We start from the raw sequence: 20,938 nt of genomic DNA on the forward strand, positions 1-20,938 counted from the left end.
ACACCGAATAGAATATACGATTTTTTTTTTAAAGATGTCGAATGAAAAACAATAGCTTTTATAATAGAAATTATACCCATAGTTCATTTGAACACGGACAATTTTTTTTTATCTTTTTATATGCTAACATGTTTATGAAATATTTAGCTGTGTGGGTTGCATCCTTCGAAGCATGCAGCCCTTGAGCACACAGCTTTTATTTTGAAGGGGTGTTTCTCCACTCATGGGCTCTGCGTAGTTGTCTTAATTGACGTACCTCCAATCACTGGCAGCGAAACAAGCATCTCGTATTTTGATTGGTAGATGGTGCCTAATGTCGTCCAATCACCAAACAGTTTGTTAGATAGTGAAGCAGCTCGATAGCGTTGGGCTGACGGTGTGGTGAAGGTGAGTGAAGTCGAATATTTTATAGATATATAAATATGAATGTAACAATTTCTGAATCTGCAGTTCATCGAAAATTCAAATAATATTCAGAATTTTATCTGAAATTAATTATGAGCTCGAAAGCAGCATTACATTTAGCTATCATTTAAGTTGTTTGCTAGTTAGCAAGCTAACCAGTGAACAAGTTACAGAAATCAGCACTTAAGGTTTCTTACTAAACTGTAATGTAACGCATGTTGACCCTAATCCTAACCCAGAGTGCAGTCTGAACAGTAAAGAATCACTGTTACCTGACTACCAAGTGAAAAATGAAAGTAATTTTTGTGTATTGATCGTCAATATTCTAACAGGATTTTGTCCATCTTCCCTGACACTGTATTTGGCTGTTTCATGAGGTGGTGTATACCCACTCCTTATTAAAATCAACGCTTTTGTTTTTACTCTCTTCTGTCCTGTAGAAAGGCTGTGCCAGCATGGGTGTGTTATCCACGCTGATGAGGGGGCTGGTGCGAGGTGCTGACAGGATGTCTGAGTTCACGAGCAAGCGTGGATCAAGGACTCATAATAAAGGCAGGGGCGCCAGGCCCGCTGGACGCAATCTCCCCAGCTCCAAGTTTCTAGCCATTCGGGCCATGATTCCGGAGTTTGTGGTGCCTCCTTTGGAGGGATTCAAACTCAGACCATATGTCTCATACCGTGCCCCGAAAGGAACAGAACCTCCACTCACAGCACAGAGTCTGTTCGATGAGGTTGTGGCTCCTCAGATCAAACAGGACTTGGAAGCAGGCACTTTCAGCAAAGACCAGCTAGTGAAGTATGGATTTGAGCCCACACAGGAGGGGAAGCTCTTCAAGCTCTATCCAAAGAATTATGTACGTTAATGATGGATTTCCAAAGACTCGCTGATTCACTGGGGACTGAAAGCTGCAGATCAACTGATGAGAGCCCCTTCTAGAAAATCAACTACTACATAAACTGTTCAGGAAAAAGGCCTTGTCTTACAGGTTTTGTTATTTGATGACCTGGAAAAATAAAACAAAAAGCATGACTAATACTGCACAACTGTCAGATATTCATTATAATGGTTTGAGCTCCTGTTTTTTTTAAGTTATGAGTCTTCACTGAGGGACTGGTGATCTTGTTCAAGGCTATGCAGAGTAGCTACATGTGACATATTTCAAAGTTAAACACAGTGGTAATTATTCTGTTACCACATAATAGTTTGCTTTATTTTTCAGGCCATTAAGTACCTAAAATTGCACTTACCTGTACTCTAATGTCCACTTGAGACTGGCTAAAAGTGAATCAATCCTCAGATTCATATTACAATAAACAACATTAAAAAGCATAATTATAGTCTGGTACAAATAGTTTTGTTCTGTAGGTAGGTTCATCATATCTCTACATTGAGATGAGTAACTTCTAAGGGTGGCCGCTTTAGTTCAGAAGTGTACAGATGTAGGCAGCTGTAGCCGATTGCAGTGGGTTAGGGCTCACATGTGCTAACTGGAGTCACTAAATTGAACCGAACCTCTTGAACAGGTTTGTGCAGTATTTTATTTTTTTGTTCTCACTTAATATAAAATTATTACCGATTGTCGCATGTAGTGTGATCTTAACCTGAATATCACCAAAATTAAATCAACTTGATTTAAACCACCAAAATGATATCTTGAAAACTGGATGCTACACTGCTAACAAACAGAATTCTCCCTTCAAGGGGAGAGTCACCTGACAAACAACATGGCCTGTTATAATTTTTGTGGGTGCATTTCTGATATTTTGTCCTGCTCCTTAACATTAACAATTAGCTGCTATGTTTTTTGATTCAACTTTAGGGATGCAGCTTGCCAAGTGGGCATCTCGACCCTATTTTAGCCCCACAACAACCACCTCACACTACCCTGCAGCTGGTCTGGGCTAAAGAAGAAAAAACCAAACAAAGAACATGTGTAGGTGAATGGTTGTATTGCGCTTGTAGCTACAGTACACAAGAGTATGAGGATTATAAACTTTTTTTTTTTTTTTTTTGCTTAAATACAAGTTTGTATAAAAAAAAAAAAAATCAGTGTCACTATGAAAATAGAGGGTCTTGCTAATTGCATATAATGTGATAAGTCATTCCAAAGTATAGGAATCATCATGATAAAAACAGTGACTGGAATAACAGCATGACATGCTCTTGCTGTAGTCAGGCTATACATTTAGATTTCAATAGCGTCAACATTGCTATGACTCCTGTACAGCCTGGTCTGGCATCCAGTCCCAGCGCCACACGTGGAGCATGTGGTCATAGAATGAGCAGCTGGCCAGCAGGCAGGACAGTGAGGGAGCATCCTCATCAGGGTTGAGGGTGGGAACTGGAGCAGGGGAGGTCTGAGGTGCTGCAATTCCCTCTGGGATGTATCGACCAGCATCGTCCTCCAGGGAAGTGTCAAAGCTGGCAGTGGGAGATTCATACTGAATCCTTAAGTGTCCTCGGCTCTCTGCGGGGCTTTCCTTTGGTTCTGTGGCAGGCGGGGAACAGGGAGTATGGTCCTCCAGGGACAGCCTGGACCAGTCTGCTCCATATGCCAAGGAACTATGGAGGATGTATGAGGTTACGATGGGGCATGCTCCTGCACTGCCCTCTGTAAGTAAACAAACAGTAAGTTATTAAAAAAAAACAGAGATTTCTCCTGGTAAAAACAACCATTTGTACAATATGTGAGGTCTACTGATGTTTCAGGTAGAGAAGGAAGCCTTTCACCATTCAAAGCTATTTACACTGCCAGCACCATTCACAGAATCTTTCCTATCAAACACAAACACCATTTTGGCGTGTTTGGCATCCATCTGTTTCAAACAGGTTTTTTTTTTTGTGTGTGTGTTACACATCCCTTGGCAAACATGGACACGTGTCCATGTTTGATTTGAGAAATTGAGGACAGAGAATGTCATCAGGAAAGCATTTCGTGAGGCAACAGATTTCTATAGCAGTATGCTCATTTTCCCATACATTATTATAGTCAGACTTCTTTTCACGACAAGGAGTGGCTCCCTGCTGGCCATTAGAAAGAATGCAGGTTTAAAATGCTACATGGTTGGCCTTTTCAGGCCTGGACCTCTAGTCCATCGTTTTTAAAGAGCCTATAAAAAAGCAAAAAGGTATATGCTCTGTTGCTTAATTTCTTCAAATTGTGCAGTATCTATAAATAGTAATGATGAGTTCATTAAGCTACCTTTCCGCTCTGAGAAGCTAAAAAGATGGCTAAGATCAATTATAATTAGACAATTGTCAAACAATTCTCATATTTAAGAAGCTGAAACTAGACAGTTCTCTGGAGTCCAAACCAGCTAAACTAGGCAAGAGGCTACAGCCCACGCAGGCTGTCAGTCCAATGGGAGAGACAGAATCACCACATAAAGTGTGAGGTGAAAACTGTGTTTTCACAGGCCTAAAGCTGGTCTAATTCAGAGCGAGCATTTTATTGTTTATCACTTATTCAAACACACCTAGAGCCTGCTGACAGTGAAGGATGTGGAAGTCATTATGCATGCAGGCTGCCAGCAGCAGGTGCTGATGGCTGGGATGCCACTTCAGTCTCCACACTCCACCACCCAATGGAGTCTCACTCAGGGGCTGCCGCATGTTTCGGCCATCCCACAGCAAAACCTGCTCATCGTAACTGTGGAAGGAGAAGTGCATGAGAGGAGCAACAAGTATACAACTCTTACACAACAACAGCTCAACATCAGGATATTTACCTGCCTGTAGCCAGAATGTGCTCCCGATGAGGGTTGCTGTGAATACTGCACACACCCATCGAGTGCCTTTGAAAGAAAACAACATAAATTTGTGTCTGCACACTGTCAAAATGGAATATATACATGAAAACTGATACACTATCAGCCTCACCTTTTACTTATGAAAGTGGGGCTGGAGGGACCGATCCTTAAATCCCAACCTTTCAGTTTACAGTCATCACCACCTGGTGAGAAAACACAACACATGACACAGCACAGGAGAATATTTAGATGGCCGATTTAGAGGCAGCATCAATGTGAGCTCACAAACTACCCATGTAAGGCACACAAATTGGTGGCACATATGTATGATTTACAGTCATGATAAAAAAATAAAGTACACCATATCTGAAATCTAAGGTTTTATATACAAGGACAAAAAAAATATCATCTGCTTCTTAGGAGAGGTTACAATTAGGTAAGTACAACATCAGATAAACAACACATGGCATATTACACTGTGTCATTTATTTAACAATAAACCAAAATCCAGAAGGGATGTGTGAAAAACCAAGGACAATATGCTTCCACGGGAATTAACAGCCTGAGTAGCAGCCAATTAATTATCAGCAATCATCAGCCAGGAGCCGATAATCAAATACTGATTATCGGCTTGACAGTTTTCTGGTCCGGAGCACTCATGTGTGTTAGCACAAGGCCCAGCAGGAAAGCCGTAAACAATGAACTTAGAGGAGCAATTGTTGCTATTGATTAAACTTGGAAGGGTTATAAGGCCATTTCCAAACAATTTCAAATCCATCACTCTACAGTGAGAATAATTAGTCACAAGTGGAAAACACTGAAGACAAATATGAATCTTCCAAACAGTGGCGATCCCAGCAAATTGACCCCAAAGTCAGACTGTGCAATGCTGAGTGAAACTCCAAAAATCGCTACATTTCAGAATATGTAGGCTTCACTTAGCATGTTAAATGTTAAACTTCTTGACAGTACAATCAGACTGAACAACATTGTCTCATTTGAAAGGGCAAAGAAAACCAAAAACAAATACACACCGCAATATAGCTTAGGTTTATGAAGCTGCATCTGAGCAAACCACAACACTTCAGGAACAATGACCTTTGGACATACAAGACCAAATTGGAGAGATTTTGCTATAATGCACAGTGCCATATTTGGTGAAGACCAAACATTGCATAGTAGTACAAATACCATCTCATACTGAAGCAGCTTAATAGCATTTGGTCAAGGTGAAACACCAACTCATACCATCTGTCATGGAGCTGTGGTGGTGGAGGGATGATGATTTGAGATTATTTTGCAGGCACAGAACCTGGGAACCTTGACCATGAACTCCTCTGTATACCAAAGAACACAGAGGAGTCAAACAGCTAAAACTCAGGACCAAATGCTGTCATACAACAGACGTTGCAATTACCCAAAGAACCTCAACCCAAAGAAACCTGGACTTTAAGACAGCTGTACCCACAAACGTCAATAAACTGCAGTAAAGCTGTAAAGCAGAATGAGGGCAAGATGCATCCACAATAATGTCAGACTAATGAAGTCACACAGAAAATTATTACTTCAAGCTACAGTTGCTAAAATTGGTTCTACAATCTTCTGAATCATGAGGTGCACTTAAGGTTTTACTCACTGCTTCTGGATTTTGGCTTAGTTTCAAATACATAAATAATGGCATGTGTTGCTCATCTGAGGTAGTAATTTTATCATTTTAGAAGCTGAAAAGGATTCATATGTGAAACCTCAGAACTGAAATAGGATGTACTTACTTTATTTTTCACATGACTGTTGTTGTATATCAGTTTTACTGACTGATTTCAGCAAATAAGATGCCACTCACCAATTATTAATTAAATCCTAATTAGTATTTAACCGTTTTTTTGTTTGCAGAAAAAGATGGACTAAACAAAAAATGTTTTAGATCAAAGAATATTTTATTTTTTAATCACAGAGCCAATCCAAGTAAATACAAAACAGTTTTTAAAACGAAAAAAGCTATTCAAACCTACCTGCTATGATGGGTTTCCTGTTCTTACTGAAAAATCCAGTTATTTGGATTTATGCAAATGATACGTAAGATTCTAGAATACGCTTTTCTTTGTTTGCAACAATTAACACATTAATTTTTTAAGAGTGACAGGATATATGTTACCAGAGTACACAAGCTGCGTGTCCCAATAAGAGAAGGCAGAGATCCAGGCCTCAAAGTCATGGGCTTTCCACTGAGACAGTGTTGTTAAAGAACCTTCAGCCAGAGAGAGCACGCTGATGCAGCCTGCAGAGTCACTGCACACAATCCGCACGTCACTGCTGCTGACACGACAATATGAGGTATTAATATGAATGATATTTGCACAACATGTGACATTGGCTCTTTTATGGAGGTAGTAGCGTCTCCAATAAGCTGACCTGTCCAGTCTTCCAGTGGACCAGTCTAATGACAGAGCCAGCCGCTCTGCTCCAACCTCCAGACTACTGAGAGACTGCAGACTGTGGCTACCCTCCTACTGGATACACACATTCATGAGTGCACACCACAACATCAACACAAAACAACAAATGAATGCACAGTTAGAGGTGAGGCATAAAAACAGCAGCCCTCCTGTAGCCTGAATCTAAAATAGCTGCTGCGCCCATGCACTGCAGCTCCAGCTGTCTGTGTCCGTTACACGGTAATCAAGGCCTTAATGCGTATTTTAGTGTGCTAAACTTAGTAACTGTTAAATACAGGCAAAATTAATGAAACACCAAAATCATAGACTCGACTGATCTTGGGGCCAATAAATCAGCTGATATTAACCATAAATAAAGCCATATCTACATTTATAAAAGTCAATAAATATGTAAAAAATAAAGAAAAGTTATACTTTACTCTTCTCCAGTGCACTAATCAATGTGATTGGACAGATTTTGCTGCCCCTTTCATGTTTCTGTCGTTAGATCAGGAAAGCCTCGGTTACCTTAGTGAGCTGACAACCAGTTTTGTGTAACTTTTTATCCTGACTACCAATGATGGGGTTAAGTGAATCCAGATAATGGAAAAATGTTCTGGGTATGCTGAGATGTCTTCATAATACAGGCCCCACATGCCACTGTCTAAATCTTTTGATGCCACATTTCTCACCTGAATGCGAGACAGTGTGTACAGCTGCAGCTCCCCGGTAGCTGTTGCCATCCCCAGCACTGCTCTGTCTGACACAGGCACGTGGCACCTATGAACACGCATAACAATGAATATGAGGGAAATAACAACAGAAGCCACACTGACCAAATCTGCTTTCTTACCATTTCAAATCTAAAATGGCTGCGGTGTCCATGCGCTGCAGCTCTGTGAGAGGGGGGCACATCGGTCCCTCGTGCCGAAATTCAAAAAGGTAGAGACGACCGATCCTGCTCGGGGTGGCATCTTCTTCCCCTCCCTGCAACATGAGAGCAGAAGTGACACAGAGCAGACATCAAGGTGGGTCCTCATTAACTCCACTGGTTGCTTCATTCGGCTACCAAGTCTTTATTAATAAAATGTATGCAGCACTCTGGGGCAGCAGTGTAATTTTTTTTTTAAGTTAGATGACATAAATGTAATCAAAAATGATTTCCAGGGAGAGTTTAAATTAGCTGCTGTGATCTGGGCCAGTGTGCCTGTATAACAAAGTTAAGTCCGTGTGCTGGTAATGCCATACGCCTATACAGCATTTGTAAGCAAACCGAGCGGCTTCTGAGTGCGTCTGCTTTATTTACCAGCTAGCACTAAAGCAAGAGGAGGAAACCAACTTAAAAAAAAAAAAAAAAAAGAGTTAGCAGGCAATAGAAGAATAGCTTGCATTACAATCCTTCTCCTTACATACTAACTAATCAGGCCCTGTCATATTTAAATACGACCCCACCCCTCACCTTTGGAACCAGTTCCCAGTTTGGATTCAGGAGACAGACACTAAAAACTGAACATAAAACTTTCCGTTTTGATAAAGCATATCAGGTAGGGCTGGATCGGGGGGGAGCTTCCTGTGATACTCTGAGGATTTCTTCTCAACTCACTTCTTTTCACCCCGCACACGTTTTATATACCACTGCCACATGTCATTAAATTGTATCTTCTCTCTCCCACAGTCTGCCCTCATCTTTCCTTTTTCTCTTCTGCTTCCTTTCACAGCTGCCTCCCCCTGAGGCTGCTTCTGTCAGCGGTTTCTTCCTGTTAAAAAGGTTTTTTTCTTTGCCACTATCATATAGTGCTTACTTATAGGGGATTGTTCTAGGGGGTTTTCTCTCCAATACTGTAGGGTTTTTACCTAAATTGAATAGATGTGATGTCACATGAAAACTATGAAAAAGTTGTCTGACGTAATATGAAAGCGTTTTAATTTCTTAGAGAACATGCTTAAGGTAATTAGGAAAGACTGCAACAAACATTTTATTTAAGGGGAGCAAGGGCCAATCTATTAATACCGGATTTTTTTAAAATATCAATATCTCCTAGTTTGGAGTAAGGTTTACTGTTAGCATGTACTAACCCTTTATTCTGCTCATATTTATCTTATACTGGACCATGGTGCAGTTTAGCCCCAGTCTGAAATAAGTTCCTTAACGCCTCTGCCTTTAAAACCATCCTGTTTTTAAGCTTACTTTCACACAATTCTTCTGCACTCACAGTCAGAGCTATAGCTTACAGAGCCATGACTGGAAAAAGAAAACTGACTCAAACCAAGTCCCAGTCTGAAGACTAGGATTACTTGTACATACACTGACCTCATTATTTAAAATGTTGTCCATGTTTAATATGAGAACCAAATACTGGAACTGTATACATATACAAAAAATGTAAAGATTTTAGGTCCATGTAAGTGAACAACTGGAACTTCTGCCCAGACACTGGGTAAATCTATTACCCCACCATTTAAAAAATAAATAAATCACAGCCCACATTAATATCTATTCCTGACTTGGCTTAAATGGTAAATTATACTAACTACTAATGATTCAAAGTAAAACACTGAAGCTTTATATATTATACTTGTCAGCTGACATCAATTGTACAAGCCATCACTTTTTTTTTCTTTTTTTTTAACAAACCAATTAACATAGTGGTCAGAGTTCTCTGGCTTCTTTACTTATTACTAATCTGGTCTAAATGCTTACAGCCAGCACTGGAGGTAAGCATTTTAGCCACAAACCTCTTTTAGCAATCCAATCCGGTGATCCAAACACCGCCAAAACAGGTGGACAATGTGACCAAATTGTCATAATTTTAAGCGAAGGAAGGGTGTAAAGACATTTGTATACAATTCAATCCCCTTGACAGGTAATGGGATGTAATCTCACCCCTTTCTGTAGCTGATACGTGCCGCAGGCCAGGATGCTGTGGTTGGGTGAAACAGGACACCACTCCACCGCGTCAGCGCTCAACTCCGTGTCGAACACCTGTAGACTGCGGGTCTTCGACTTCCAAGCCATGAATACCTGATGTGCATACCGTTATCCCACGGGTTGCTACAAATTCCAAAATATATCCTGTTACGACTCAGTTGTTAAAAGACCAGTAAACTAGTGCACGACATCTTAAGCATTTTTAGTTAAATTTAATTAACGTAACAAAATGTTTTGGTCGCTAGCTAGCAGGCTATGAATAACTGGCTGCAGCCTCACAAGAGCCAAAATGTCACCAGTCAGAGATTTATAGCATATTCGTATACCGTATTCCTAACGTTCATATACACATTCTTTGTATATGAACATTTAAAGTCACTTTTAATTTAGTTTAATGCCGAATAACCGCAGAGAAACACGTAACAAACAAAACTCACATGTGTGCCAGCCCTGAGACTCGACGCTTTTAGCGTCCTTACGTCATCTCTGAGCGTCACGGTGTATTTAGGTGCCAAAGTGGGGAATCGCTATTTAAGAACAAAAGATAGTTTATTTATCCTGTATTTGGATACATTCTTTTGTTAAAGGAGTTCAATCAATAATAAAGGTATTGTAAAGAGTTTTTTTTTTTTTTTTTAAAGTATGAGACAGAGTTATTTCATGTGGTATGAAAACTGTATATGTCCTTTACACCAAAATGTGGAACAGAGGCAAGTAAATTAATGCCAGAGTCAGAGGAATGCAGACACATGCCGAGGCATTTTTCTTTCTTAATTTTGTTGTGAGGTTTTAGCCTTCGTTTAGAAGACTGTTCCTTGGTTCAGCGTCATTTTTGCGGCATTGTCAACAATAAAAATGGCGACATCTGCTGGTATGAAAGCTTATACCACCGGCTATGGTCAATTTCTATATCGCAGTCGTACTGAAATTTAAGATCTGATTACGATCAGATTTCAAGTTACTGTTGCTGTCTTGCCATGTTGTATTGTTGTTAAATTATAAAAAGTCATACTGCTATAATCTAATGCTTTTCCTATTTCCGTAAAATGATGCGTCTGACGTAAGGTAAGGTCACGTGACTTTGGCGTGTGCCACAACATCTAGTGGATAGTGTTAGAGAGCTCTCCCTCGAGTGTTTTAAATCATAAATAAACGAAATGGATTTCAGCGTGAAGAAATTAGCCTCGGGTGCTGGACTGTTTTTGACACGGGCTGTGCAGGTAATAAAGCGCTCGTGAGTGCCGCGAGCGGAAAAGTGTTGTGGCTTTTGCTGTCGCATCCTTTCACTTTGGCAGTCAGTTGTTACTAGCGTTAATAACAATTTGGTACAGTCGTATATGACTTTGCGGTATAGCGCTATGTCTAACGTGACGCTGCATATCAGCATCTAAAGCAGGTGAAATTGATAAGATATTCAGCTGTGCCTTGCTCGTAGTTTGGGCCAGCGGCGCAGTTCAACATAGGACTGACTGAGTGCTATCTCTGGCAAGCTAGCGTAGCTAATATTAATTATTTCTCAAGTTAAAAGAGGCACAAATATAGTACAAATATAAACGGTTTTTTTTTCATTTGGATTAAGGGTGACAGGGGGACGGAAGTGACAACGATTAAGCACGAGCAGATCATTAACCGGACTCCTTCGTGATGTCCCTTTTCTTAATATTACTGTTTTGTTTTATTTTTTTATTCGCATGTATGTGTGTAAAAACTGATTCCATCTCAGAGCAGACAGACGCAGATGTGTTCGAGTACCGTCGTTCACCTGTGAGATGTGTGTTGTTTGCGCTCTGACGCCTCAGTTCACAGAGGAGAAGTTGGGCCAAGCAGAGAAGACCGAGTTGGACGCTCAGTTTGAGAACCTGATCAGCCGGGCAGACTGCACCAAACACTGGACCGAGAAAATCTACAGACAGACTGAGGTCCTGCTACAGCCCAACCCAAGTATGACATCAACATAGAAGTCTCGTTATTATAGGTATTATAGGTGGAAAGAATAATCAATAATCATATTACTTACTAAGGAAATTAAATTATACACTCACTGTCAATTTTATTAGGCACACATACTCATTTTAAAGCAGTTAAACATGACAAATCTTGTCTATAATAATAATAATAATAATAATATACGTATATGTAAGGAACCATATTAATTGATGTGTTATGTAAAGCATGGTGGCACAGTGGTTAGCACTGCTGCTTCACAGTGAGATGGTAGATTTGACCCCCACCTGGCTGGGGCCTTTCTGTATGGAGTTTGCATTGGTGATTCTAAATTGTCTATATGTGTGAATATGAATGTGAATGGTTCTATAAGTGTTGTTGGCCCAGTGACAGACTAGCAACCTGTCCAGGGTGTACCTCGCCTCCCATCCTGTAACAGCGGGGTATCTCGACCCCCCATCTCTAGTGTTGTTAACGGAGGCACTCAAAGCCACCCAAAAGGTACTTGCAGTGTGTCAAATGCACTGTAAGTAATGTTTATTTATATAGCACTTTTCAAGTTGGTGCCACTCACCAGAACAAAGTCATGTGTTTCTGCATGTGAATTTTAATGTGTAGACATTAAATGAGTGCCCACATTGGGATGGCTTTCTGCTTGGAAGTGTTAGCTGCCTGGTAATATTGATGAATTGCACTTATCTAGCAAAACAGTATGTTATATAGATTACATCAGTTTAGACATCCAAACTCCCAAGACTGGTTTGACTGAGAAATGTCTAGCTTCATGTTAATTAATGTTAAGAAATAACCAACACCAGGTTTTATACAGTTTACCTAACTTACAACTAACTAGCTAGCCTTACCTTGCTAACTTGATTTATGTGCTCTGAGAGCATATATTGCTTGGGAGAACAATGTTTTGTGGATGCTTTTTGACCATGCATGAATGTGCTTTAAGCGGATTGTGTTATAATGTTCATATTGACATATTTAGTAAGTATTTCATAAGAACAATAGCCCACCCCAGGCTAGTGGTATGCTATGATTATATTAAACTTAAGGGGACTGTCTAAGCCAAGAATCTTAACTGTGATCTAATTACAACATCCTGAGCTATTGATTAAATATATGAAAACAGGGGCTCTAACTTGTCACCGTTTTATTCTGCATGCCACAGTTGATCATACCGGTGAGTATTTCGCCTGCCTACTCTAGTGACCTGCTTTAGAAACCTATCATGTCTCTGAATTATTAGTAGAAAACGAATAATTCCTTAACAGGAATCAGTGTGAAACACAGTCAGTGTTTTGCAGGCTAAGTGCAGATTATCCTGGCAAGTATAGCAACTTTTAAATGCAAAATTTGAGGCATTTATAAGATTTGTATTGATCACTAGCTTTTACAGATTGTATTCAATTATATTGAGCCATCCACTGGATATAGATGTATGTCTGTATGTACCCTAACAAGAATTAATGTATCACAAACCATCAAAACCTTGTTAGAGGCAGAGAGATAAATGCTAAAAGTATTTCTTCTGTTAAATTAGTTCTCTAATAGAACAGTTTGTACTTCAGACAGAACATCACATCTGTGATGAGGATGATAATGACTTTAACCTCTTAAGAGAGAATGACAAAAGAAACTCCACAGAAGATGACACTGGCAGTTGAGAGCTAGTGGAGATAATGCTAAATTTAGAGATGGCAGGGACATTTTAGATTTTAGAAAACATTTGGCTACCCTTTTTCACTGACACCCAGTTCTCCCTCATAGTAGCTATCCATACACGGGACTCCTCTAGTAACTTTTTAGCAGTTTACAATTACCTTCATTTCTACAGCTTATTTTACATTCTTTCATAGTGTGTAGTGGTGTGTGTATTTAAGGAAGATGTAAAGTCAAATTTGTGTACATACATTACCAGTCAAAAGTTTGGACACACCTTCTCATTTAATGTTTTTCTTTATTTTCATGACTACGTACATTGTAGATTCTCACTCAAGGCATCAAAACTATGAGTGAACCCATATGGAATTATCTGGGAATGCTTTGCACACTCTTGGCATTCTGTCGACGATCTTCATGTGGTAGTCACCTGAAATGGTTTTCCAACAGACCTAAACAAATCTCTTCTGCTTGCTACTTTTCCTTAGTAGTGGTTTCTTAGCAGCTATTTGACCATAAAGGCTGATTCACACAGTCTCCTTTGAACAGTTGACGTAGAGATGCATCTGCTGCTGGAGCTCTGTGTGGCATTTATCTGGACTCTGATCTGAGGTGCTGTTAAGTTGTGATTTCTGAGGCTGGTGACTCAGATGTACTTATCCTCAGCAGCAGAGGTGACTGTTGGTCGTCCTTTCCTGGGGCGTTCCTCATATGAACCAGTTTCATCTGAGTGCCTGATGGTTTTTGCGACTGCACTTGGGCACACGTTTAAGGTTTTAGCAATTTTCCAGACTGACTGACCTTCAGTTCTTAAAGTAATGATGGACTGTCGTTTCTCTTTAATTGCTGATTGGTTATTGCCATAGTATGAATTCTAACAGTTGTCAAATAGGGCTGTACCAACCTGACTTCTGCACAACATAAACTGATGGTCCCAACCCCACAAAGAGGGCAAGAAATTCCACAACTGAACCCTGACAAGGCACAAATGTGAAGTGAAAACCATTTAAGGTGACTACATGATGAAGCTCATTGAGAGAAGGCAAAGGGTTTGCAGCACTGTCAACAAAGCAAAGGGTGGTTATGTTCAGAAATCTAAAATATAAGACATATTTAGAGTTAATTATCCGTATCCGTATTCTTTTTTGCTACGTAATTCCATATATTGTGCTTCATATATTTACTGTCTTCGGTATGTATCTACAATGTAGAAAGTAGTAAAAATAAAGAAAAACCATCCTTCAACAGTTCAAACTGTTGACTGATGGTTCAGATAGACGTTTTCTTTATTTGATTTACAGTTTTCCACAAGTAATAAAAAATACATGAAAAAAACTGAGCTAATAAGCAATTCAAGAAAGCTATGATCACTAACAAATGAATGAAAAAACCCACACACAACATCAATAGGAGCAAGCTACAACTTTTTTGGTCATGTTTTTCTCTCTGAGAGCTTCAGTACTATTTCTTATTTGTATTTGTGGAAAACATGTTTACTTTATGTATGGCCAAGTCATCCACTGGGCTTTATTTTTCCATAATATTCTATGTAACATTACTTTTAATAATTGTTACTGTATCGTTAATTCAAACACTGTATTTTCAGTATTTGAATTGAATTTGTTCTAAAACTGCGATTCATTTAATTTATGTTTCTGTTTGACGCAAGCCAAAGGAGCCAGAACACACATTTGGTCCCTGCTGTGCGTAGATCACAACCTGCTGTTCTGACTTTTAATTCAATTTAATTCAAGTCACTTTTATTCACATATTCACCAATTTACAAGAGTCGCCTCAGTTTACTTTAGATACCTGGCTTTGGGAGGATCAAAAATACGCTGCGAATGGTTGGGTTTAAGGGGAACAAAGAGAGACAGGACACAAGACAAACTATAGAAGTTATGAAGAGCTGAATAACTCTTCGTCTGAAGTTAGTTTGAAGCCTTAAACTTAAGTAGTGAGCGTGCTAAGTCCAAACTGGTAGCTAGTTCAATAGTAGAGCGGCCCGGGGGACTACAGTGGGACTTCAAGCTTTCAATTAGAAAGTATCTAGTGCTGTTAACTCTTTGTTAATGTTATGGTGACGTGCTAATGTAAGTGATGCACTGCTAATGCTGCTAATGTTTTTTTCAGGTGTACATGCTATAGTGCAACAGTAGACTTTGACTCACTTGTAAATGTTGTGCTTCATGTAGCAAACCAAAGAGGAAATGACAAATGAAGAAGAATGGCTTTTTAAGTTCTGTATTTATGTCGAAAGAATGAGTCAGCATTCAGTAGTGTGCAAAACAGTTGAGCCAACCCTACTTTATTTCTATTTTGCTAGAAAAATGGGGAACGTGTATCACAGTTTATTATAACATATGCAACCATGTATGGAGTTACAGTATATAAGGCAAAAACAAAGCTTGAAACTCAGTATTTGGCATGACCACCTTAATTCTACAACACAACCTAAACTGCTTAGCCAAACCTTTCCCATCCTTTTTGACAAGATTCCCAACACACCAGGATGCAATGCAGTGCCTTAAAAATCAAAATGGCACACTCTGAGAATGATAAGTTATGAGGATGGGACTGAAAATGAGTGAAAAAGCAGTGAATTTCGAAAGAAAAACTCTAAAATACCCAGAGAAAAGCTGGAAAAAAGCCAATAAAAAAACAATAAAAAGTGTCCTAAATCACTCAGTCACTAGTTTCAGGTCTAACTGAATAAAACAAATTATTTGAGTGAAAAAGGAGGATAAAGCCGGTTTTGCTTTGCCGTGTCATTCACAAGCCACCTGGTTTTTCAGTCGGATCCAGATTGTTTGATTCCAAAGCACCATAATGGTGAGGGCTAAAGTCCTCAGCTTGAGGCTTCATAGCGAGACCTCACTTTCTAATGTGCTATGTCCTGCTGCTATGTCCATCTTTTATATTTAGTTTGTGTGCACAACAGTCTGTTGGTAAAGGTTGTTAGTTTCTCTTTGGCTTTGGTTATGTAGAGCTGAGCAGCAGAATTTTAGTTTGTATGAAATGGCTGTGTGCAGGAGTTTATGAGAATCAGTGACTCAAACATATCATCGTACCGTAAGAAGAAAACAACATTTTGCTTTGGGTCATCACAGTCTGAGCTTTTGTACATTAATTCAGCAGTTTGGCTCCATATTTAGAGTTTCAAGCATAATAGACTACATTCAGGTAATTAAAGGCTTACATGACGTAAAATGTTTGTTCTGAGGAGCTTCTGATGTTGGGCTTGTGTCAAACAATTTCATTCTACGCTATAAGGCTGCAGTAAGTGGGTTTTATGTACTGACTACATTGCGGTGGACAAAATAACAGAAAACTTAGAATTCATTGTCAATTCAATGACCCTTATCTGGTATGTTTTGGAGGTTATTTTGTTTTTTTACCATAGTGAAAATGTGAGTAGCATCCATTCAGCCTTTTCCTGTTGCAAAGTATTCATGCTATTTTGTCTCCCTGCGTTTTCCATGTGTTTCTTTTCATTTACAGTTGCTGCAGCCAGACATAGAAACATCTCATATAGAAATTAAATGAAATTAAATGAAGACTACACCCAGAAATGCTTTGTATTGTCTTGCCACACTGTGTTACCTGCAGTGTCTCATAGGGGAAACTTTCCCTGCATGCCAAGTGATGCACATTTGCACCAAAGTTTGAAGGGTTTTTCCTTCACCTATGCACCACCTCGCTACCAGATTCCATGATATTCAGAGATGTAGTTTCACATGATTTTGAACAACAGCAGCACTTGCTTTGACAAACGAAATGTATTATATATATGGCTGAATACATCTTACTTAAGTACTGTTCTAAAATGAAATTATCACTATTATCACTCTTTGCATTTCATGCAACTTTGAAATTTTACCCTACTATGTTTCAAATAGAATTTGTTTTTAGCCACAAGGAGGCTGAGAAGTGTCAAAATGGATATTTACCAATGAGGTTACAGGTTATTAAACAGTAATAGTGGTGGCTGTTTATTTTGCTGAAAGCTGTCCACCCTGTAATTCGGTCTGTCTGTTGTGCTGAGCAGTCTGAAGGGTTTGACCACACAGGGTCATTATTTCTGAATATAGTTTTCATTTAATCAGCATGTGGGTAAGAATTTCAACTGGTTCTTTATTTCTCAGTTGTGCCATGAATAAACTCTTCTTTATTTTTCACTGCAGGTGCCAGAATCGAGGAGTTTCTTTTTGAAAAACTGGACTGGAAGGTGCCGTCCAGGGTTACTAATGCAGAGCTGCTGGGTCAGTATATGCAGGATGCAGCAAAAGAGTTTGATCTTGGAATGCCATATGGTGAGTATAAAAACTCCCAACAAACAAAGTCCTAGGAGTTAATAAAAAAAAATGAGTGAGTTAATTATTGATTTAATTCTGTATCAGGAAAAACAACTGGAGGTGGCCCAGAGTTCTAATTAGGGATGGGTATTGATAAGATTTTCACGATTCCGATTCCATTTTCGATTCTGTTTAACGATTCGATTCTTTATCGATTCTCTTATCGATTCTTTTTAAAAAAGGAGAACACAGAGGTCGATTAGCTTAGAAGTTTTTTTTATATCTTCTCTTTGAACAAGATAGAAATTTAGGAGTAGCATGGCCTTACAAACCCAACAGTGAGATCTTAAGAGATCCAGCCTATGGCTCTTCAATGGGGTGTCACAGGGTCCCCAGGAAAAAAATTGTAAATGTAAAATAATAAAATAAATATTCTTCTGTAGCAATAACAAAGTATAACATAAATTATTCTGTAGCAATTACACAAGAATATCCAGTAATGTCCCTGCCTACAATTAAACACATTCACTTACCGAAAATCGGGGGCATCTGCTGTGGCAAATGGGTGCAAGCCTTTTACCACAAACTTAGTCACTGCTCGGTGACATTCGTCTATCCTGGCCTGAAAGGAGACGCTACCGGTAGACTGCAGCGACAACTGCCAGCGAGCGCCAGCCAGACTCTGTCTGTCTCTCTCATCACGGTCACCTAAATGCACAGTAATGGCAGGTTTTGTAATAAGGCAGATCGCGCTAACATAATATGCACTGTTAGTTGATTATTTACCTGCCGCATTAACGGGAGAGGACGTGCAAACGTTACCGCTGCTGCTGGGCTGAGATTCACGAGTCCGGAGCGGAATTAAAAACACGACATTCATTTAAGGTCATCGCGTGTTTTGTGAGCAAATGCTTTTGCATATTCGTAGTGTTTCCTCCCTTAAATGAAATATCTACTTTTCAAGTATTGCAAGCTGCCCTGTTGTCATCCGTTCTCGTAAAGTATAACCAAACTTTTGAGCGTTTGAGCCGCTTAGGCGCCGTGTTTCCTGCCAGGTAAATGACGCTACGCAACGTGGTGACGTCATTCGGAACGACTGGAATCGATAAGGGAATCGTTTGCAAAAATGGCAAACAATTCCAAGGAATTGAAACAGTGGGAACCGGTTCTCAACAAGAACCGGTTTTCGATATCCATCCCTAGTTCTAATGATAAAGAAATCTATTTGTCATATTTCTCCCATACTGGATTTTCTTTATTGGCTTCCTGTTAAATCCAAAATTTAATTTGAAATTCTTCTACTCGCAAACAAAGTCTTGAATAATCAGGTCCAGTCATATGTGAAAGACATTATAATACCGATAGAGCATGTTAGAGCTCTATTTGTACAAGCTACAGACTTGTGGTTGCTAGAGTTTTTAAAAGTGGAATGGGAGGCAGAACTTTGAGGTATGAAAAACCTGTCTTTCCTGTGGAACCAGGCCAGGTCTCCGTGTTTTGGAGACAAACACCCTCTCTAATTTTGAGATTAGACTTTAAACTTTACCTTTTGATAACTCCAAAAAGGTTGATTCTGTTCACTAGTAACGTAGTGTTTTCAGTGGGAGAAAGGTTTCGTCACTCATCCAAGTGACTTCTACAGTCTCAGCTGACTGCAGGTTTCCCCAACCTTATAAACAGTACATTTGCACAATGACTGAAACTAGCAGCACTGAATGAACAATGGGCTGTGAGGTCAGTTTGATCATTAATATGCAAATTCTCATGACCATTGATCAACAACTACTGATCAAAGCCCACTGATCAATGGCCATGAGTACCATTCACAGAGAGTTGGGGAATGGCTGCAATCACAGCATTGTGAGATGGCGATAGATGTACCCTTAGGCCCCCTCGTCGATTCAGAGATGGTCTTTCCCTTTTCACATAAATAGCCTCCATGACTCCTTGACTTGTGTACATCCTCATCATTGAAAGAGTGTCAACTGGCCTGTAGGTGTAAATAGGCTGCAGAGTCCTGGCCTGACAAGGTGAATCTTGTGTGTTGTGCCATCCGCTTTACCAGAGGTTGTTTGGTTTCCCCACTGTATAAATCCTAGCAATCCTCCTGGCACTTAACAGCGTACACTCCATAACTCTGTTTGTGTCGGGGGAACAGATCCTTGGGGTGGACCAATTTTTGGCGCAGCAATTTTTAAAGTTTAAAAGCCACAGAGACGCGGTGTTAAGAAAAAATGCGTCTCAACTGTTCCGATACTCCTGACACATACGGGATCACTACGGGTTTTCATTTAGGCAGCAGTTGTCCTTCTCTCCTCGATTGGCTGGAGCTTTCTTTAGGCGCCTGCCCAGCTTTCACAGCCCATTGTTCATTCAGTGGGCTAGTTTCAGTCATTGTGCAAATGTTCTCTTTATAAGGTTGGGGAAACCTGCAGTCAGCTGAGACTGAAGAAGTCACTCGGATGAGTGATGGAACCTTTCCCCCCTTTAAAACGCTATGTCCAGATGAACAGAATCAACCTTTTGGGATTTCCTTACCTGGATGATTGAGCATGAAGACACCTTTTGATAACATTTATCAAGATGTTGGTTCAGGTGACTCTGAACCTTCTGTTAGTTATGACACTGTAAACTCAAGCTGTCCCCATGATGCACTGTATGTTTTCTTCTGCTTGTTTTACATTTTGTCTTTCCTCTCCCATAGTGTGTATTCTATCCTGTCTCATTATGCTCTCTTATTGGTTTTCTCTTTCCCCTCTCCCCCAACCTGTCCGGGCAGATGGCTGCCCTGCAAACCTGGTTCTGCCTTCCTGTTAAAAGCGAGTTATAACTTCCTTCTCCTGCAAAGTGCTTACTCATACTATTTCATTTGGTTCACTTTTTCAGAATACTGTAGAGTCTTTACCTTACAAGTGCCTTGAAGCGACTTTTGTTATTTGTATATGTTGGTATTAGCTTACATGGATATAGCCAACATTCTGCCAAAATGGCAAATATGCATCGGGAAGAGTTGAAGCAAGTAATTCTTGCAAGCATGATGTAACTAGAATAATTCAATACTGAGAGAGTAAGAATATAGTGCTCTGAAAAAAGTGAAACCAATAAGGAGATTGCTTTATCCGTTCTCTTGCTAACAAAAATTAGTTAATTTCCAGAAGTTTCTGTTCCGCTGGAGGTAGTTTTTTCTGAGTTGTCTTTCTATGTATAGAAAGACATAGAAAGAAAATACATATTTGTCTTGCATAACTCTCTGTTCTGTCACCATGTAGGTCACTCTACTGCATAATACAGGCATATGTGTCAGATCATGATCCCTGTGATCATGTCCCTGTGTGGAAATCTAAGAATCAATACTGCTTTGAATGAGCTAGTCTGTGCACCTCATTCTGTTGCTGCATCAATACAGGGAGTGCAGAATTATTAGGCAAATGAGTATTTTGTCCACATCATCCTCTGCATGCATGTTGTCTTACTCCAAGCTGTATAGGCTCGAAAGCCTACTACCAATTAAG

The 20,938-nt window shown here is 39.7% G+C and overlaps 3 protein-coding genes across 6 annotated transcripts in view; 2 read left to right on the forward strand and 1 right to left on the reverse strand.

The window, feature by feature from the left end:
- Positions 1-290: 290 nt before the first annotated feature.
- On the forward strand, positions 291-1,449 carry mrpl41 (mitochondrial ribosomal protein L41). Its single transcript, XM_084946993.1, has 2 exons — positions 291-387; positions 846-1,449. Exon 2 carries the CDS (start codon positions 861-863, stop codon positions 1,266-1,268), a length of 408 nt encoding a protein of 135 aa, XP_084803119.1. The 5' UTR covers positions 291-387; positions 846-860; the 3' UTR covers positions 1,269-1,449.
- Positions 1,450-2,338: 889 nt separating this feature from the next.
- dph7 (diphthamide biosynthesis 7) lies at positions 2,339-10,044 on the reverse strand. Its single transcript, XM_084946992.1, has 10 exons — positions 9,957-10,044; positions 9,475-9,642; positions 7,444-7,577; positions 7,283-7,370; positions 6,568-6,662; positions 6,311-6,468; positions 4,286-4,358; positions 4,135-4,200; positions 3,883-4,055; positions 2,339-3,017 (listed from the first exon to the last, which is right to left on the reverse strand). The coding sequence occupies exons 2-10, from the start codon at positions 9,604-9,606 to the stop codon at positions 2,617-2,619; spliced, it is 1,320 nt and encodes a 439-aa protein (XP_084803118.1). The 5' UTR covers positions 9,607-9,642; positions 9,957-10,044; the 3' UTR covers positions 2,339-2,616.
- Positions 10,045-10,579: 535 nt separating this feature from the next.
- LOC146375768 (endophilin-B2-like) overlaps positions 10,580-20,938 on the forward strand; it is a 30,256-nt gene continuing 19,897 nt past the window's right edge. For 2 of the 4 annotated variants that reach the window (XM_084945678.1, XM_084945679.1), the window contains exons 1-4: positions 10,581-10,739; positions 11,319-11,460; positions 12,641-12,652; positions 17,316-17,444. In XM_084945678.1, coding sequence (XP_084801804.1) covers positions 10,677-10,739; positions 11,319-11,460; positions 12,641-12,652; positions 17,316-17,444 — 346 coding nt within the window. In that variant the 5' untranslated portion in view covers positions 10,581-10,676. Of the gene's footprint in view, positions 10,740-11,318; positions 11,461-12,640; positions 12,653-17,315; positions 17,445-20,938 lie in introns of all 4 variants that reach the window. The other 2 variants (XM_084945680.1, XM_084945681.1) reach the window with 1 other exon arrangement.

Source organism: Perissodus microlepis, chromosome 12 (genome assembly GCF_051167445.1).
Source record: "Perissodus microlepis isolate ML-2025 ecotype Zambia chromosome 12, ASM5116744v1, whole genome shotgun sequence".
Taxonomy (NCBI): Eukaryota; Metazoa; Chordata; class Actinopteri; order Cichliformes; family Cichlidae; genus Perissodus; species Perissodus microlepis.

What these genes read in the sequence shown, in the direction of transcription:
- dph7 (XM_084946992.1), bottom strand. Translation starts at nt 9,606, where the DNA reads ATGGCTTGGAAGTCGAAGACCCGCAGTCTACAGGTGTTCGACACGGAG. An exon ending in CCCACTTTCATAAGTAAAAG is followed by an intron (nt 4,201 to 4,285) that starts GTGAGGCTGATA and finishes TTTCTTTCAAAG; the next exon opens with GCACTCGATGGGTGTGTGCA. An exon ending in CACATTCTGGCTACAGGCAG is followed by an intron (nt 4,056 to 4,134) that starts GTAAATATCCTG and finishes CTCCTTCCACAG; the next exon opens with TTACGATGAGCAGGTTTTGC.
- mrpl41 (XM_084946993.1), top strand. Translation starts at nt 861, where the DNA reads ATGGGTGTGTTATCCACGCTGATGAGGGGGCTGGTGCGAGGTGCTGAC.